This window comes from Gekko japonicus, unplaced genomic scaffold (assembly GCF_001447785.1).
Source record: "Gekko japonicus isolate JY-2015 unplaced genomic scaffold, Gekko_japonicus_V1.1 scaffold2228, whole genome shotgun sequence".
NCBI classification, from domain to species: domain Eukaryota; kingdom Metazoa; phylum Chordata; class Lepidosauria; order Squamata; family Gekkonidae; genus Gekko; species Gekko japonicus.
In genome coordinates this window covers 268559-285532 of record NW_015169244.1, presented here as the reverse complement: position 1 = coordinate 285532, position 16974 = coordinate 268559, and the positions used below count along the sequence as shown (strand labels likewise).

The 16974-nt window shown below is 39.4% G+C and overlaps 1 protein-coding gene across 1 annotated transcript in view; it reads right to left on the bottom strand.

The window, feature by feature from the left end:
- Nucleotides 1–13261: 13261 nt before the first annotated feature.
- Nucleotides 13262–16974, bottom strand: part of LOC107114872 (anoctamin-3-like) — a 25073-nt gene continuing 21360 nt past the window's right edge. Inside the window, exon 4 of the mRNA XM_015416476.1 lies at nt 13262–13279. Within this exon, the coding sequence (XP_015271962.1) occupies nt 13262–13279 (18 nt within the window). The remainder of the gene's footprint in view (nt 13280–16974) is intronic.

The following is a 16974-nucleotide window of genomic DNA, read 5'->3' as shown; positions in this document are numbered from 1 at the left end:
AAGGCTCAATTTTAAAAAAAATGCAAGAATTTTTTACAGAAGTGAAACAAGAAATAAAAGAAGAAATCAAGAGTCTTATCACTCCAATGACAACAAAAATAGACAATTTAACTAAAAGCATGGAATAAATTAAAGCAGTTGCAGACTCAGCTGCAGCAGAAGTGAAAATAAACCAGCTATCTTGGGGCTACATGATTATGAAGCCTGATCCAAAAGTAAATTAATGTTATTAGAACAGAGTGCGTGAATGGAAAATTAAAATTCATAGGATTCCACCAAACTTTGAACTGAATACCAACCTGACTACAGCTTTAAATTCTTGGTTGAGTGGGGAGCTGAAACTTCCAGGTACTGTGGTTAGAAGAGAAGAAGAAGAAGAAATTGGATTTATATCCCACCCTTCACTACCCAAAGGTGTCTCAGAACGGCTTACAAACTCCTTTCCCTTCCCCTCCCCACAACAGACACCCTGTGAGGTAGCTGGGGCTGAGAGAGCTCTGACAGAAACTGCTCTTTTTCAAGAACAGCTCTTATCAGAGCTACAGCTTGCTCAAGGTCATCCAGCCAGGTGCAAGTGGAAGAGTGGGGAATCAAACCCGGTTCTCCCATATTAGAGGCCGCGCACTTAACCACTACATCAAACTGGCTCTCAGCATACGACAGCATACAGACTAAACACTAGCAGATCCGGGTCACCATTCATAATTCCAGATGTTATTGCCAATATTGTGGACGTTCAAATAAATTAATTTTAGAAACTGCTCGTATCCAAAAAGGTTGGAAACTAGATGATGTTATCACCCAAATATTTCCAGATCTCCCATATGAAATCTTGACTGCTTGAAGAAATATGCATTCAGTGGTACAGAGACTAATAGAACTAAAATACCATATTGGTGATTACCTCTGGGTCATCTCACAGTTACCCAAGGGGGAAGGACTTGGACAGCCCATGATATACCTTTGGGAGAGGAAATTATTACAGCTTTTACACAGGCTGCCGGTGGCTCATAGGCCTAGACTTGATAAGGATGCAAAATAGGCAGCACTGGAATAGAAACTTTTGTTTAAATTTAAATTGGGATATTGTGCAATGAGGGTAAGACTGTATGGGGAAGATCCCCAGCCTGCCAATGGCAAGACTCTTTAAGGGACTCCTTTGGGGAACTAAAGATTCCAGAGTGGGCAGCACGTCCCAAAGATCAATACTAGAAGATTTTAAAAATGGTGTTCAGCATTAATTATTGCTTTCCTTTCATCGTAATAGTTATATAATAAAAGTATACATTAGAAATGTAAAGAAATGAATAGACAAATAATAATTAATAGCAAGTAAAAATTAATTTGGGGTCAAGGGGGGTAAGAAAAGCAAAAGATTTATGAATTGAATAATGATATATTTTCGGAACGTAGAATTAAGTTTGTGGGAACGTTCCCAAGTGGATTATAAAGGTAGGACAAAAGATATATTATAAATCAATCCAATTTGGGCATATGTTAGGTTATCTTTGATAAATTAGTCTAAATGTTATTCCTTCCTTTCTAATGCACTTTGCATAAATTTGTATTATGGGATTAAAAGCAAAATATTTTTTTTTTAAACTTACTTAACGTTTCTCTAAACTAAAACTCCTTGAACTCTTTATCCTTTTCTCATAGGGAAACTGTTTCAGTTCCTTGATTATTTTGGTTTCCTTTTTCCATTACTACAAGATCCTTTATGAGACAAAGTGAACAGAACTGTACACAGTATTCCAGTGGACACTGCATAGTTCTATATAAGGGCATTAAATGACCAACTATTTTGTTTCCAGCGCCTTTCTTAATAATCCCTGATACATTCAAGTGGGTAGCCATGTTGGTCTGAAGCAGCAGAAAAAAGTTTAAGTCCAGTAGTACCTTTAAGACCAACAAAGTTTTATTCAAGGTATAAGCCTTTGTGTGCATGCACACTTCTTCAGATACTTTTTCAGAAGTGTGCATGCACACAAAGGCTTATACCTTGAATAAAACTTTGTTGGTCTTAAAGATGCCACTGGACTCCAACTTTGTTTTGCCTTTTTATCACACATTGAGATTTTTATCAACCCCAAGATCTCTTAGGTAGTAGAGGAGAGGGGTTGTGGCTCTGTGGTAGAGCATCTATGTGGCATGCAGAAGGTCCCAGGTTCAATCTCTGCCATCTACCATTGAAAGGATCAGGCAGCAGTTGATATGAAAGACCTCAGATTGAGAACCCTGGAGAGCCACTGCCAGTCTGAGTAGATAGTACTGATTTTAATGGACCAGTGAGTGGTCTGATAATGTAAGAAAGCTTCATGTGTTCATGTGTCACTCACCACAATTTAAATCCTTTCATTTTATAGTTTGAGTTAGGGTTGTTTTTTTTGTCCCAGTATGCATCCTCTTACATTTACTTGCTGTGGGGCTCAGTTGCCACATGGTCACTGACTCACTCAGTCTGCAGAAATCCTTTTAGAGCACTTCACAATCCTCTTTGGGTTTTACCTTATTTGAACCTTCTGTTGCCTTTAGTGTTGTTTGTTTGTTTAGTACTGCTACCTGTTTTTAACTGTATTCACTGATTTTTGTTGTGAATCATATCTGGTAATTTGTATGGAAGAGTAGCACATGCACTGCAATCCTAAACAGGAAATTACAATTTAGGATCAATGTAGGGTTTATGTATCTGGCAAAATAGGATCTAGTTCATGAAAGATGACCTGTGAGAGATGGCCCATATAGGACAGGTCTATCAGTGGCTACTAATTTTCATGACTAAAGGGAACCTCCACGTTCAGAGGCAGTAAACCTCTAAACACCAGTGCCAGGAGTCAACATCATGGCCTTGGCCTTTATGTTCTCTTGTTAGCCCTCCAGGGGAAATGATTGGCCACTGTATGAGACAGGATGTGGACTAGATAGACCACTAGTCTGATCCAGAGAAGCTCTTCTTATGTTCTTATGACAGTTTATTTCATAATGAATGTGTATGTCTTTGAGGTACCAGAATGCATATATTTTTAATATCTTAGTTAGGCTCCAGCGTTTTGTAATAAATAACAGACAAATACTTGTATCAAATATTCTAAGGACAGCTGGAGGTTTTCACAGAAGAATTCAACCTTGAGCTTCTAGCACCTGTGAAGCTTATGTAACAAGTCATGTCCATTCTTTTCTGAACTGAATAAACTGAGAGTTCAAGACCCTCCAGATACCCCAGAGCAGCATTTTATGTAGATGGAAAACCATATGCAAAGCCCACACTGCTGACACAGTAACACATCATTCAAGAAGTTGTTATGCAGTGTGGCCTGTCAAAAATTGGACAACTGCAAATACTATAAGCCATAATGAATTGTGATATTGCCTTTGGCAACAAATAATCTTTAGAGTCAGCAGTTATTCACCAGAATGCATGATTTTTTTTTGCAAAAATGCTAAATTCTTGCTTTAACTGAAAGGCTACTAATACAAACAGGTAACCCTAGGTGGCTACATTGAAGATAATTTTGTATGCAAGAACTTTAAGCCAGCCCAGGAAATGGCTGTCAATTGGCATCTCTCTTCTCTTGGGAAGAGAGCTGATTGACAGGTAGACCATCCCTCCAACACTGACCCTTTACATTTTAAAAGAGGAGAGTCCGAATTGGTCCTCAACTTACCATGCTGCCATTGTTTCAGCTGGAAGCATCTACCTATTGCCAGCATCAGAAGCTGTAGGGCTCACCCCATAGACAGAAAATGGCAGCTGCACTGGTGGAATCCTGAATTCCTGCAAATCTTGGCTGTTACAGTGGTCATTTCTTTCCCCACTATTGGGAGGGCTTTTACTTTTTTAAAATTGGCAACTGAATAGCATATCAATATAATATAGTAATATGTGTACCGGAGTCTCTTTCATTTACCCCCTCCTCACCGAAAAGTAAGCTTCTAGTTCCTTCCATAGTGCAGATATGCTTTTCCCTCAGCACAGAAGCAGCTAGGAAATTACATTTAAAAATGAAAGCTGGAAACGCAGAGAACCTGGTACACATATTGCTGTACAATTATGTTGGCATAACACTATTCAATAGCTGATTTTTTAAGGGGGAGGAAATGGCTGTTGTGACAACTAACCCTATGTCAGAACCCACAGTGAATACAACGTAGCACACTCTTAAACAAGAAGGTTTTGCTTTATTGCATAGCTATAGGTACGTTAACAGGAACACTGTTGAAAATGGTCAAGCAAGCAAGCGCATAACTAATTATAGGGTGTTTGTATGCACCCCCTCCCCATTCCTCCAATGAGCCTTATTCGCGTGCGTGCGTGCGAATGTAATGGGAAAGCATAGAAAGGAATGCAAGGCAATTACAGAAATGAAACACAGGTGCACAAGAAAGAAGCCTCCCCTCTTTCTTCCCATGGCAGTATACCTGACGCCCTACAGCAGGAGTCCAGGAGCCCACTAGCTCACCTGCCATTTTCCGCTTGTGAGACAGGGTCTCCTGCCTCTGATGCTGGTGGCAGAAAGAAGCCTCCATCAGGGACAGTGCCAGTGTGTTAAGCCTAGGCTTGCAAGTCCCCAGGTAGGGGTGGGGGATCCCCTGATTTTGTGGGCTCCAGCCCGCCACCGCCCAGCTGGCTGGTGGGGGAAACCCCACCCCTAAACAGACATCCCAGTGTGATGTCAGCAACAAGCTGGCATCACTTCCAGAAGGGACAGCATCGTGTTGATGATGTTGGGGGTGATGCTCTATTTTTAGGGCAAAACTCTATGGTTCATAGCCATTTTTACCATAGAATTTTGCCTTAAAAGTAGAGTGTTGCCCCGACATCGCCAATGCAATGGCGTCACTTCTCACCCCCAGAATGCCCCCCAAATCTTCCCACCAGCAGGAGGAAGACACCTGGCAACCCTAGTTAAGTCTGGGCCTGGTTTCCTCTCTTCCCCTCCCTGCTTCTGCTGCTGCATCCAGAGGGGGAGGGGAGGAGAACAGCAACAATAATAATCCTAAATTTTTGGAATCCAAAAAAGGATACTTAAAAAAACCCTGAACCAGTAACAACATTTCAGAAAAATCAGGATAACGAGAACAGTGCCCCACCCAAACTCTGGATTATAAATTACTACATTTCTTTAAAAAATACACACGTCTAGTTTTAATTCCAGGATTTCAGTGAATACAGTGCAGATATGAAATGATGAATTTGCAAAAGTGTTAGTACAACGAACTAACCCAAAGACTGGGTTTGTGCATCACCCATCAACTTTGAAGAAACTTTATTAAATGCACTTTTTACAGTGCACAGTGAAGCAGAAGCCACAGTTCAGCATGAGTAAGAGGTAGGGTTGAAATTTGCAAAAACCACTGTGTGACCCATTGTGGTTTCAGACCAAACAACAGAGACATGTGAACAGGAAAAAACATTTTCTTAATATATATTGGAAAACCACAGGAACCAAAATTTAGGAAAGAATGACTGAGATAGGAAAATATTGTGGTTGAAGTGACTCAGTTGACCCCAAATTACAGGAGTAGATCTAAGTGATGTGTTCTAGGAATGACTCTGAAAGAAAGTGAATAAGAAACTTGTCAGGAATTAATAAATTTGGGGGAAATGTCATAGGGGAACATTATGCATCCAAGACTGATAAGCTCTTAGCTTACTTCTCCACCATTTGTATATCACCCATTCAGTTCCTTTATTCTTCTAAAAATCCTCTCTGAACTGTTCAACTGTTCCTTAATTCCAGTTTGGAAGTAAGAAATCTCTACAACTAATTCTGGATTATGTGTAATTTCAGTGTTTTGCGTTCTGCAAGATTCAATGTTGTGCCTTCTTCAATCCTTTATGGCAAATTCTTAAGAATTCCCCACGAGGAAAGACTCTGCCCATGAAGAGCTGGTGCTCCTGAATTTTTATCTCTTGTTTTGTTTCACTGTGATTTTTGTATTGACTTGGAGATATTTTTAATTAGGCCTGTTGTATGCAAATTTAAAGGCCACTCTGATAAGTAGTTAGTTTTATATCTTCCATCTGACAAGAACCATCATTTCTCTAATTAAGTAGCTAGATATTTACTATCAGCCATGAGGCTCTGGGAACTGTTAATAACTTTGGATAATTTCCTTTTTCTTCCTTCCTTAAAATTTTTCATCATTTATTTGTGTTTCTCGATGCTATGTGATCTGATTATATAATTTGTCATAAATGCCTAATAAAAGTTTTTGATATCATTTGATTTGTGTAAAATGCTGCAGCTTTCAGTTTCTTGGCTTATTTGTTATCCACATCAGGCCTTAGGTCTGAGGATTAAGATCCAGTGAACATTCTAGTGTAAAATTAAATTGTCTATTAATTTCTAACCAAAACAGCATGATAATTGAACATACCTGTAACATGATGCACATGTATGCTTTAACTGAAAGTGGACTTTAAAAAGCAAATGTTGATGTAGTCATATTACATAAAATTTCTCTGTGTGGAGTATCTGCAGTCCTGTGCATTGGTAAAAATCCACAAGATGGCCATGACATGGCTGATCTGGCCACCTGGATCCTTGCCATGGTTAACACTGAGACGAAACTACTCTAATGCACTTTAGATAGGTCTCCCCCCAAAGTCAGCTTAGAGACTCCAGTTGGTGCAGAAGGAGCATGCATATTACTACTATTCTCTAATAACTCTATTGACTTCCCATCAGTTACTGGCTCAATTTAAGATATTGGCTATTGCATACAAAGCTCTTCATGGCCTTGGTCCCTTATATTTCCAGGACAGCCTCTCTTCCCATGCTTTGCCATTATAGCTTCACTCATCTCATCAGGGCCTTCTGCAAACAGACAAAATCAACAACAAAAGTCTTTTCACTTCTTCCCATACCTTTAATGGAGCTTTCCTAATGAAATGGTGTTTAAAATATTTATGGCCCTCAGCTTTTTCATACCATATGAACACATGCCATCCCAGTCATGACCCTCCAAGGCTAATATTCTGGGATTTTCTAATGTAAACCACTCTCTTAACCATGTCTATGAGGCTGATTTATAATATAAAAACAAATTTGCTAGTGCAAATCCTGCTCTTTCTTTTGCATCTTGCAGTGCTTTCTATTTTATTCTTGGTTTCTTTCCCTGCCATATAAAATGCTTCATCAGTTTATCAAGCTCCAGAAAGTGTTTCTGGTTTTGGAGAATAGGAATTGTTTAGAATAAAAATATCAATCTAGGTAGGACATACATTTTTCTAATAGCTATTCTGCCCATCAAAGATATTTGTAGGTTTTTTCATCTCTCAAGATCTTTTTTAATTTCCAAGATAGGTTGCATATAATTATCTTCCATCAGAGCTGCATATGTTTGTTATATTTAGTCCCAAATATTTCAGTTTCTTTTTAACTTCCAGCCTTATAGTTGTTGTAGCTGTTGATTTTGATCTTTGGTCATATTTTTTGTTAACATTTTTGTTTTATTAAAATTAATTTTTAGTCCAGCTACTTGTTCATAGTTTTGTAACGATCTTAGAAGTTGCATAATTGAGTCCAGTGGATTTTCCAGTATAAAAACTAAATAATCAGCGAATGCTGAGTCCTTTAATTTTCTCTGATCATGACATTCAATACTTCAAGGACAAAAGTAAACAATAAAGGTGAAAGTGGGCAACCTTGTCTAGTTCCTTTTTGTATTTCAATGTTTCTTGTTAAAACAACATTGACAAGGATTTTCACTTGTTGTTTAATATAAATTGCTCTAATCATTGTAAAAAAATTCCTTGCCACATTGAGAGGATAATAATTGTTCAAGCATGAAGAAATCAAAGGGCTCAAAATTGGAAGCATGATAATTGAACATACCTGTAACATGATGCACATGTATGCTTTAACTGAAAGTGGACTTTAAAAAGCAAATGTTGATGTAGTCATATTACATAAAATTTCTCTGTGTGGAGTATCTGCAGTCCTGTGCATTGGTAAAAATCCACAAGATGGCCATGACATGGCTGATCTGGCCACCTGGATCCTTGCCATGGTTAACACTGAGACGAAACTACTCTAATGCACTTTAGATAGGTCTCCCCCCAAAGTCAGCTTAGAGACTCCAGTTGGTGCAGAAGGAGCATGCATATTACTACTATTCTCTAATAACTCTATTGACTTCCCATCAGTTACTGGCTCAATTTAAGATATTGGCTATTGCATACAAAGCTCTTCATGGCCTTGGTCCCTTATATTTCCAGGACAGCCTCTCTTCCCATGCTTTGCCATTATAGCTTCACTCATCTCATCAGGGCCTTCTGCAAACAGGCAAAATCAACAACTGCCCATACACAAGCATTCTCTGTTATGGCCCCCACTTCATGGAATGGCCTGCCTGATGAGGTCAGGAAGGCTTCCACCCTCCTGGCTTTAACTATGCAAAAGGGAATTATTCAGGAGAGCTTTTTAACACAGGCAGTAGGCTGTATTGTAATGAATTGGTTCAGACAGATGCATGGTAAAGGGATAAAGGACTAGCTAAAGAAGGTAAGTCACTTGCCAACCCTAGCCTACCTGGAGGCTGGCATGCCTATAATCCAAAGCAGTTTTAAAATGTCAAAATGCTGTCAATTCATAGCATGACTATGCAAAACTAGAATCTGTTATATTCTTAGTATTATACTTAATATTTTAACAGGAAGCACATGGTTAATGCAAAAAAAAGGGAGCACATTTCTTCATGTCTAAAAGTCATTATTCTTTATTATGTCAACTTGAGCTTCTCCATATATATATAGATTCAGGTGGGTAGCTATGTTGATCTGAAGCAATAGAACAAAGTATGGGTCCAGTGGCACCTTTAAAACCAACAAAGTTTAATTCTGGGTATAAGCTTTCATGTGTATGCACACTTCCTCAGAGCTTATACCCAGGATTAAACTTTATTGGTCTTAAACTGGGCTCAAACTTTGTTCTGTTACTACATGTACATTTAGACAGTAATGCCATACCCATGCATGTTCCTCATGTGCTGGTACTAACATTACATAATGATTTGCATGTTTCAATAAGCCATCATGGATCAAACAACACAAACTTTTCATATCGTTTCCCATCAAACATAAGGCTTCTAAAAGCAGTCAATTGACATTGAGCTGGAACATCACAATTTGAATAATCAAAGAATGAGAAAGTGATATAAAGTAAAGTCTCTGCATCAACCCATGACACATCCTTGCATTAGTCAGAAATCTGGGATTAATCATATCATTTGGATCAAGCTGTCCTCAAGCCATTTTAATAATTTTAAAAAAATCATTACCAAAACACTGTAAGACAGTGGTTAAATCAAGAGAGCACAAAAGTGGTAAGCAAATACAATATTACGATATAACCATAATCAAACTTATGTCACAACTATTGAATGTTATACCTCCAACCTGTTTTACAACCTTTCCCCATATTTCCCTGTTCCAAGCACTCACTCACTTTACAGAGCTGTGATTACACTTCCCTGTGAGAGAGTGATTGCAAGTTCACAGGTTCAGTAATATGTTTATTTTTTCCACTATAAAACAAACACAGACAAACAAACACACACAAAAAACATATAAACACACACAAAACATAATTTTGAGGGTTACAAGTATCTTCTAATTATATCTATTACATTACCTGTTACATTGTATAGCTATGAGATAAGCAGTTTTTATCATCATACATTTTTCTCAAGATGTTCTGCATTATATTTAAATTTAGATTCTAAAATATCTCCAAATCTCTCCCTTATATATAAAGCCGTAGTGGGCTCCAACGTTCCAAATGCACACCTTTTGTGTTTGGCCGCAAGAACTGTCAGTCAGAAGACGCTGGCTGGGTTGACTGGCTGCTTTGTGCAGTCCCGCCCAGCGTTTCAAGGTCTTTTGCATTTGGAAGCTGATTGGACTTCACTCCATTCCACAACTCAAACTCTTCCCCCCCGCAAGGCAGTTGGAATTGTCAGTTGCATGTGGAACTTACTGTATTCTGCAGTAAAATATGTCCTCACTCACAACACATTACTTCCTCTTCAAAAGAAACAAACCCAATAACACAATCATGCCACATCACAAAGAAGACAGATCACACCACAAGCAGAACCTTCCCCCTACCACGGGACCTCCACGGGACCTCGATCGGTAGGTCTAATCAAGTAACCGTGCGGTTTTTAGCCCTGTGGCTAACTGCCACGTTTCCCCCCCACATTTTCCTGCCCGTGTGACCGGGACCAAAGTTATTAAAGCTTCATTCCAAGTTTAATACATAAATAATCTTTTATATGCAGTTGGGCATAAATGTCCTCTGCCATGTATATGATGTCATGGATGACCATGTATGTGTGTATCCACTGTCCAAACCCCATTATTTTTATCATGGAAATCAACATAAGCATATACTATGAGTGTGCATATGTGATACAGGTGATATGCAGAATTTGCCTGGAGGCAGGGCTGCAGTGGCTCAGAGGTTAAGACACTGAGGTGCAGATCACAAGGTCTGTAGCCTGGCAGTTCTAGATCCTAGTGCCGCATGATGGAGTGAGCTCCCATCTCTGGTCCCAGCTCCTGCAACCTAGCAGTTCGAAAGCAAGAAATTACAAGTAGATAAATAGGTACCGCTTCAGTGGGACGGTAACAGCATTCCAACGCCTCGGTGTCTAGTCATGCTGGCCACATGACCACGGAAATGTCTTTGGACAGTGCTGGCTCTTCAGCTTGGAAATAGAGATGAGCAACATCCCCTAGAGTCATATTCAATTAGCTTTCAAGCAAGGGAAACCTTTACCTTTACACATGATTCTAATGTTCCCACAGTATTTAAAGGGTTTCTGGTTTCATGGATGTGCAAATCTACCCTCACAACTCTGGGGCTGGTTTCTTGCAGACATATAGAACCTATTTTACAGCATTTCCTTTTTTAAAAATGCTGCAATAGGGGATATATGTCTGTAAAAAACAGAAAGATTATTGAGCCTTGACCAAACACACATTTAACAACTTATAACTGTATTGTTCAAGGCTGCCTAAAGACTGCAGATGGTATACTGCCTCCTACACATTTCAGCATTTTTCTCTATAACCACAAACCTATCCCACCCCCCACCCCCGTTGGAGGAAGGAGACAGACGCAGGTTTTAGGTTAACTAATGGACCACTTCTAAAGACTGCAGATGGTATACTGCCTCCATAACCACAAACCTATCCCACCCCCCATTGGAAGAAGGAGACAGATGCAGGTTTTAGGTTAACTAATGGACCACTTTATTCAACTATTTACATCAACTCAAATGGCAAGGACCAAACAAGCTTGCAGCAATGGGTAAGGCCAGGGGTCACCCAAACCCCTCCCTTGCCAAACAATGGGTGAGCCACCTGCCCCTGGCCATAGCCATCATGATATGGCTTAAAATCAGTGGCCCAGCAACTGGATTATCACCCTGGAACTCTAACCCACCAAACCACACAACTCAAGGGGAGGAGCTACCAGAGATGTCTGAAAGGCAGTTCGCTTTCCCTGCCCTGGGCCGCACAACCCAAGGGCTGTACTCACAACACCCCTAAGCTAAAAAAGATAGAGGTGTCAGATGGTGCTCCCCAAACTGCATTAGTTTGCCAAACCCAATCCTATCACCTACAAGTGACCAACACCTATTTAAATGGAGCACCCTGGCCAATTGTCCTGTTATGTATTGGGACTGAAACATTGCAGGACTGTGCTGCCAAAGACAGGGTGAGCTTGGGGCTGAATAAAAAACAACCAACAGGTTTCTGGCAGTAACCAATTAAGATGTAAAGTTTTGTAAATAGCCTATTGTTGGGAGTGGGGTGTGTTGGGGTGTGGCCATTGCATGCAATATACCCGAGCTGAGGCTCTGGTCTACAGTCCTGTTCTTGCTGAAATCACTGAACAAAGTAGAGCTGATCACCAGACTGGGAGTCTGTTCACCCATGGAACCCACTATTTAATATGTCCAATCCACTGATCACAGTACAAGGTAAGCAAAAACATCCCCCCCCCAAGTCGCTAATCTGGATAGGGTGAAAAATTCCTACCCCTTCCCTCCAAAGGGGCAACCAGCAAAAGTCTTCACTACATACAGGGTGGGAGTGTGGGCCAAGCATGAGGCGAAGACTGACAAGGTGTAGCCGGCTCATGAGACCTCCAGCTCCGCCCCCAACTTCTGAAAAAATGGATTCCATCCAGTATGACTTTTTCCAATGCTTAGTGACTACTCCTAGATGTGTCTTGGGCATAGCATTGAGAGCGGTATTAGGCAAATTATCGATGGAAGCTAGGGCTTGGATTAAAGAATTTCTCCTTAAAGTAAAGGTTTTAAAAGCTGAGGGAGGATCTACTCTACTTGGACTTATCGAGGCAGATAAACATTATAGCCAAGGGGATTGGCTATTAGAAAAGAAAATGAAATGCCTAGGAATAACAAATGATATGATTAAGAATACAGAACTAAAGACATTATAAGACAAAATTGAAAATCTGTAAAGAAACTGGATTTTACAAATACATCTAGTAGGGCACGCAGGGTATTTTCGACACTCCACTTGGGAATTGCCCTCCTGATGCAACTGCCAAAATATTTTTTATCAATTGACCGTCCCAAAACTAAGAAGAGCTTTTACTTTGGCAAGACTGAACGTTCTTCCCTCAGCAGTTTTGGAGGGCAGATATAATAGAGTATCATACTCTAATAGAATGTGCAGATGCTCATATCATACAATCGAAACCACTGAATTTATGATTATGGAGTGCCCTATATTTGATGAGGGCTAATTTAGTCACCCCTTTACTGAAAGATACAGAATTGCTAAATGGGTGAGCTGAGGTGTCATGGCTATTGTCGGATACAAATGATCATGTCACCGTCTCGGAGGCAAAATCCATAGGTATAATAATCAAATATAAGAGAAATAATACTGAGTAAGGTCTTTTAAAATATTTTTGTTCTAATTTCTGCTTAAGGTGATAGCCGTATGAGCAGTACTATATAGATAGATGATATAGATAGATAGATAGATAGATAGATAGATAGATAGATAGATAGATAGATAGATAGATGATAGATAGATAAATAGATGATAGATAGATAGTTGATAGATAGATGATAGATAGATGATAGATAGATAGAAGTTTCTAACCTTCATCCTGTGAGGCATTACATTAAAACAGCAGCATACATTTTATTTAAGACTCTAATTGTGACATTTGTTTATTCTTGTGTTTCTAGTGGAGATTTCCTACTGTTACTGAAGGGAATAGATCTAAAAAATAGAGAAAAACACAAGGTTATCAGTAATCCTTCCAGGGAGACAGTAGAGCAGAGCAGCATGTTTCCTCTTGTTACTGATGGGGGTTTGGGCTTGCCTCCCTCATGCCATTCCTGTCCCCTGCCTCCCCCCCAAACCAGCATTTCAGGGATCTCAATGTGCTGCAGCTGGAAGAGGAGAGGAAGGAAAATGCTGTTTTGCTGATAGAAGTACCTTTGATTAATGGAAAATTTAGCTTGGGTACAGTCCTTTGTTTCTCTTCCAGCATCAGGACAGGACAAAACGTGGATATCTCTAAAATCTCATAAGAAAAGCTGGGGGGGGGGATTTCTGAAATGTGAATGTTCCACTTGCACATCCCTTTTTTCCACTTCAGCATGATGTCCAAACGTTGTATGAAATTTTGGTAAATTGCTAAGCACAATGTACATGCAAAAAGGACTGATACAGATGCCAGTAAGTGTTCTAAAGGCAGGCATTTCTTACTGTTGCCCATGCAATTTTTGCATAGGTGCATTTGAAAATGCAGCTTGTACTGCATAGCAGTGCACATTATTGTACAGGGGTCTTTGCTGTGCTTTATTTCATTTGTTGCAATGCAGGGGATATGCTGAAATCATGTCCTTAAATTATCTTCTTTTCATCTAGTCTAGATGAAGCACTATAAGCCTGATGTCTGGAGGAGGCTATGGACTGGCTAAGGGTGAATAAAATGAAACATAATTCAGACAGAATAAGAATTATTGTGATGGGACATTCTGATCTGGATGAATGGGGAAATGGATGTTCTGGACAGTATTGTAGACTCCTTGAAGGATTAGTTTATACTTGTGTGATGGGCTGTGCTTTGAAAGCTCTTAAGTGCTGTATAAACATGTGATGGACTGTGAAGAGTTAATGCCTCTCAGAGCTGGAGAGCCTTTGAGTGACATGCTGCTCAAATGGATTTCATTGGATAGCTCAGTTGAGAAGAAAGTGTTGGTAACTGACTGCTAAAAAGAATTCATTTTAGCACTGACGGAAGGACTAGGAAGGTAGCAGGGAGGAATGGAAGGATTGCTGAAGACTCCCATTCAGGCCAGAGAAAAGGGGAAGAGCTTCTAGTGTAGAGAAGTAATGCCCTGTCCAGTTGAAAAGGGAGATAGCTCAAATAGAAGAATTATCCCTGGTTTGTTTAGAGAAGGAATTTAGGTACCTGGTAGTTTTTCCATGTTTTCTGAAACTTGTAGAGTCAGTTAAACTCAAGAACTTATTCTGGAGCAGACACTGAAAATACAGCCGCTCATCTCAAAGAGTCTAAGACCTTTGTGAAAAGCTTTAAACTATTACTTGCTGGAAACATGTGACCTGGAATTTGTGAATTTACTAAGTTACTTCAGAGTTATTATTGATTCACCGCAGACATTTTACCCCGATTCCACCTGACCTTTTCCCCTCTACGTTGAATAAAATATTCTGTTTATTTTTGAACTTTCAAAAGCCTTTCATGTGACATTTTCAAAAGTATAATTTAAGGAGGTGATCTTGTCTCTTCCCTCAAGTCCCTGGCCTGAGCCAGCATCAAAACATAATAATGTGACAGGTTGGGACAGCCATAAACTTTTAAATAAGAAGAAAATAGATAAAAGGGGCTGCTCAGTGTATGAAGCATTTCTGCAGCCTAAGAAGCTTTTCTCCAATTTATGTACCTGTTGTTGTTTTTTTAAAAAATAGGGTACATACATCTATTTTTTTTAAAAAAAAATCTATTAGTTCTTTAGAAAAGAGGAAATCAACCATTGACTGAATGCAGAATACAAATCTTGCATTGGTAAGTATGTATGTAAGATTTTATAGTATATGGCCATTGGCCTTTACAATACAAAATTGCATTCAAAGAGTACTTATGATTTAAAACATTACATTCAGAATAAAACTCAGTTATGCAACTAAAATGTCAAAATTACAGCAATTTATAATTATAAAAACATGGTATTAGTATTTTAAAACTCATTTTAAAACATTTCTAAGAGCCGTCTTGAATCTAACTTTCCTAGCAGCAAGTGCAAAGAGCGCTACCTTGTGTGAGACCAAAGGATTTGTATCCAACAAGAGAAAGATCAACTTTCCACTGTCAGGTAAATTGTGCACTTGGCTTCAGAATAGGAATCTGCTTCTCAGGTCTGAGTATAAAGGAGAAATCATTATATAATGGAATAAATATTCCACAGAGGTTCTGCATGCACAAATGCATTGTTCCTGTGGTAACTTAGAGTACATTCCAGACAGCACTTTGGTGGGCATAGACTAAAAGCGAAGTGCGGTGAATGCCGCTCTTAGGCTGTGTACCGTGATATCTGTCAAGTAGTGTGCTCTTAAATGGTCTTTCTTTATCCTTTGGTACCACGGTGCAGATTTTGACTGAATTATTAACATGTTGTCTAATAGAGCATCCTCATACTATATCCATTGACACAGATCCCAAGTGTTCGAAAGGGATCTAAGTAAGTCATCTGGCACAATATATCAGGAAATAATGTTATTATAGAATTCAACACAAGTTTTATCTTTGCTTAGTATATTGCAATAACTGATTTTGCTAAGTGTTTCATTTGGCAGCTGTTGCTATTTCAACTTTGATTTCAGGATCGCTTTCTGTGAGCTCGAGTCCTGAGTGAGGGGACACCTATTTCTCCTCTCATTAGGGCCACAGATGAGCCCTTCAGCAGTACCAATAGCCGCCTCAGAAAAAAGATTTTGCAGTGTCTCCAAGCTGGTCAACGTTTGCTCCTTCCATCCCCAAAGTTCTATCCCATACAGTATATGGGGTACAACTTTAGTAATAAAAAGCTTAATGGCTGAATCTATTAGGAAGCCACCTTTTGTTCGATAAAATCTCAATATTACTCCCAATGTCTTAGTTGCTGTTGGGCATTCCAATTTAATGTTTCACTAAGTATTAAACCCAAGTATTTATAGGTCTTCCACTGTTCTATTGGGACACCTTGAATACTACAAACATGTTTTTTGGCCCTTTTCCAGAAAACCACTACTTTGGTTTTGGAGTAGTTAATGATAAGTTTCTCTTCTTTACAATATTCTCCTACCTTATCTAAAAGTCTCCTTAGACCTGTTCTCGTGTCCGCGTATAGCAGTATTGATATTTCCTGTTGACCCAACATGGGTGTGCATTGGTAAGTAGGAACTCCTGCAGGTTCTGCTCATGCCATAATCACCAATTGTGATTATATCATAATTCACCAGTTGAGAATAAGCCCCAGCCTCATTGCTGATCAAGACGGTGTGATCACTGAGTCTTTTGTTAGAGTTCACTGGTTGACTGCACATCTACATCTAGCACAGCAGTACACATTTCCATGAGTGGAAAAGCAAAGGAGCATAGGAACTGTATTTACTTCTCATTTGGGGAATCTGTTTCAGCATATGGTACCTTTCCCCCCTCAAGAACATCATTTTGCAGTACAAATATATTCCCTCCGGGGAGCTTTGTTTCAGCACCTATAACATCACCTCACTTTCAAGAGATTTCTTCCCATTTGGCACTCCATGTCAGCAGGGCACTCTTCTAAGACCACATTCCACACAACTCTCTGGGTTGGTTTAGTTTTTTGTTGGGGGGTTGTTGTTTTTTTGCTGTCAAATCACAGCCCAAATTTACTATCAAATCACATCACAGCCAGGTCCACCCC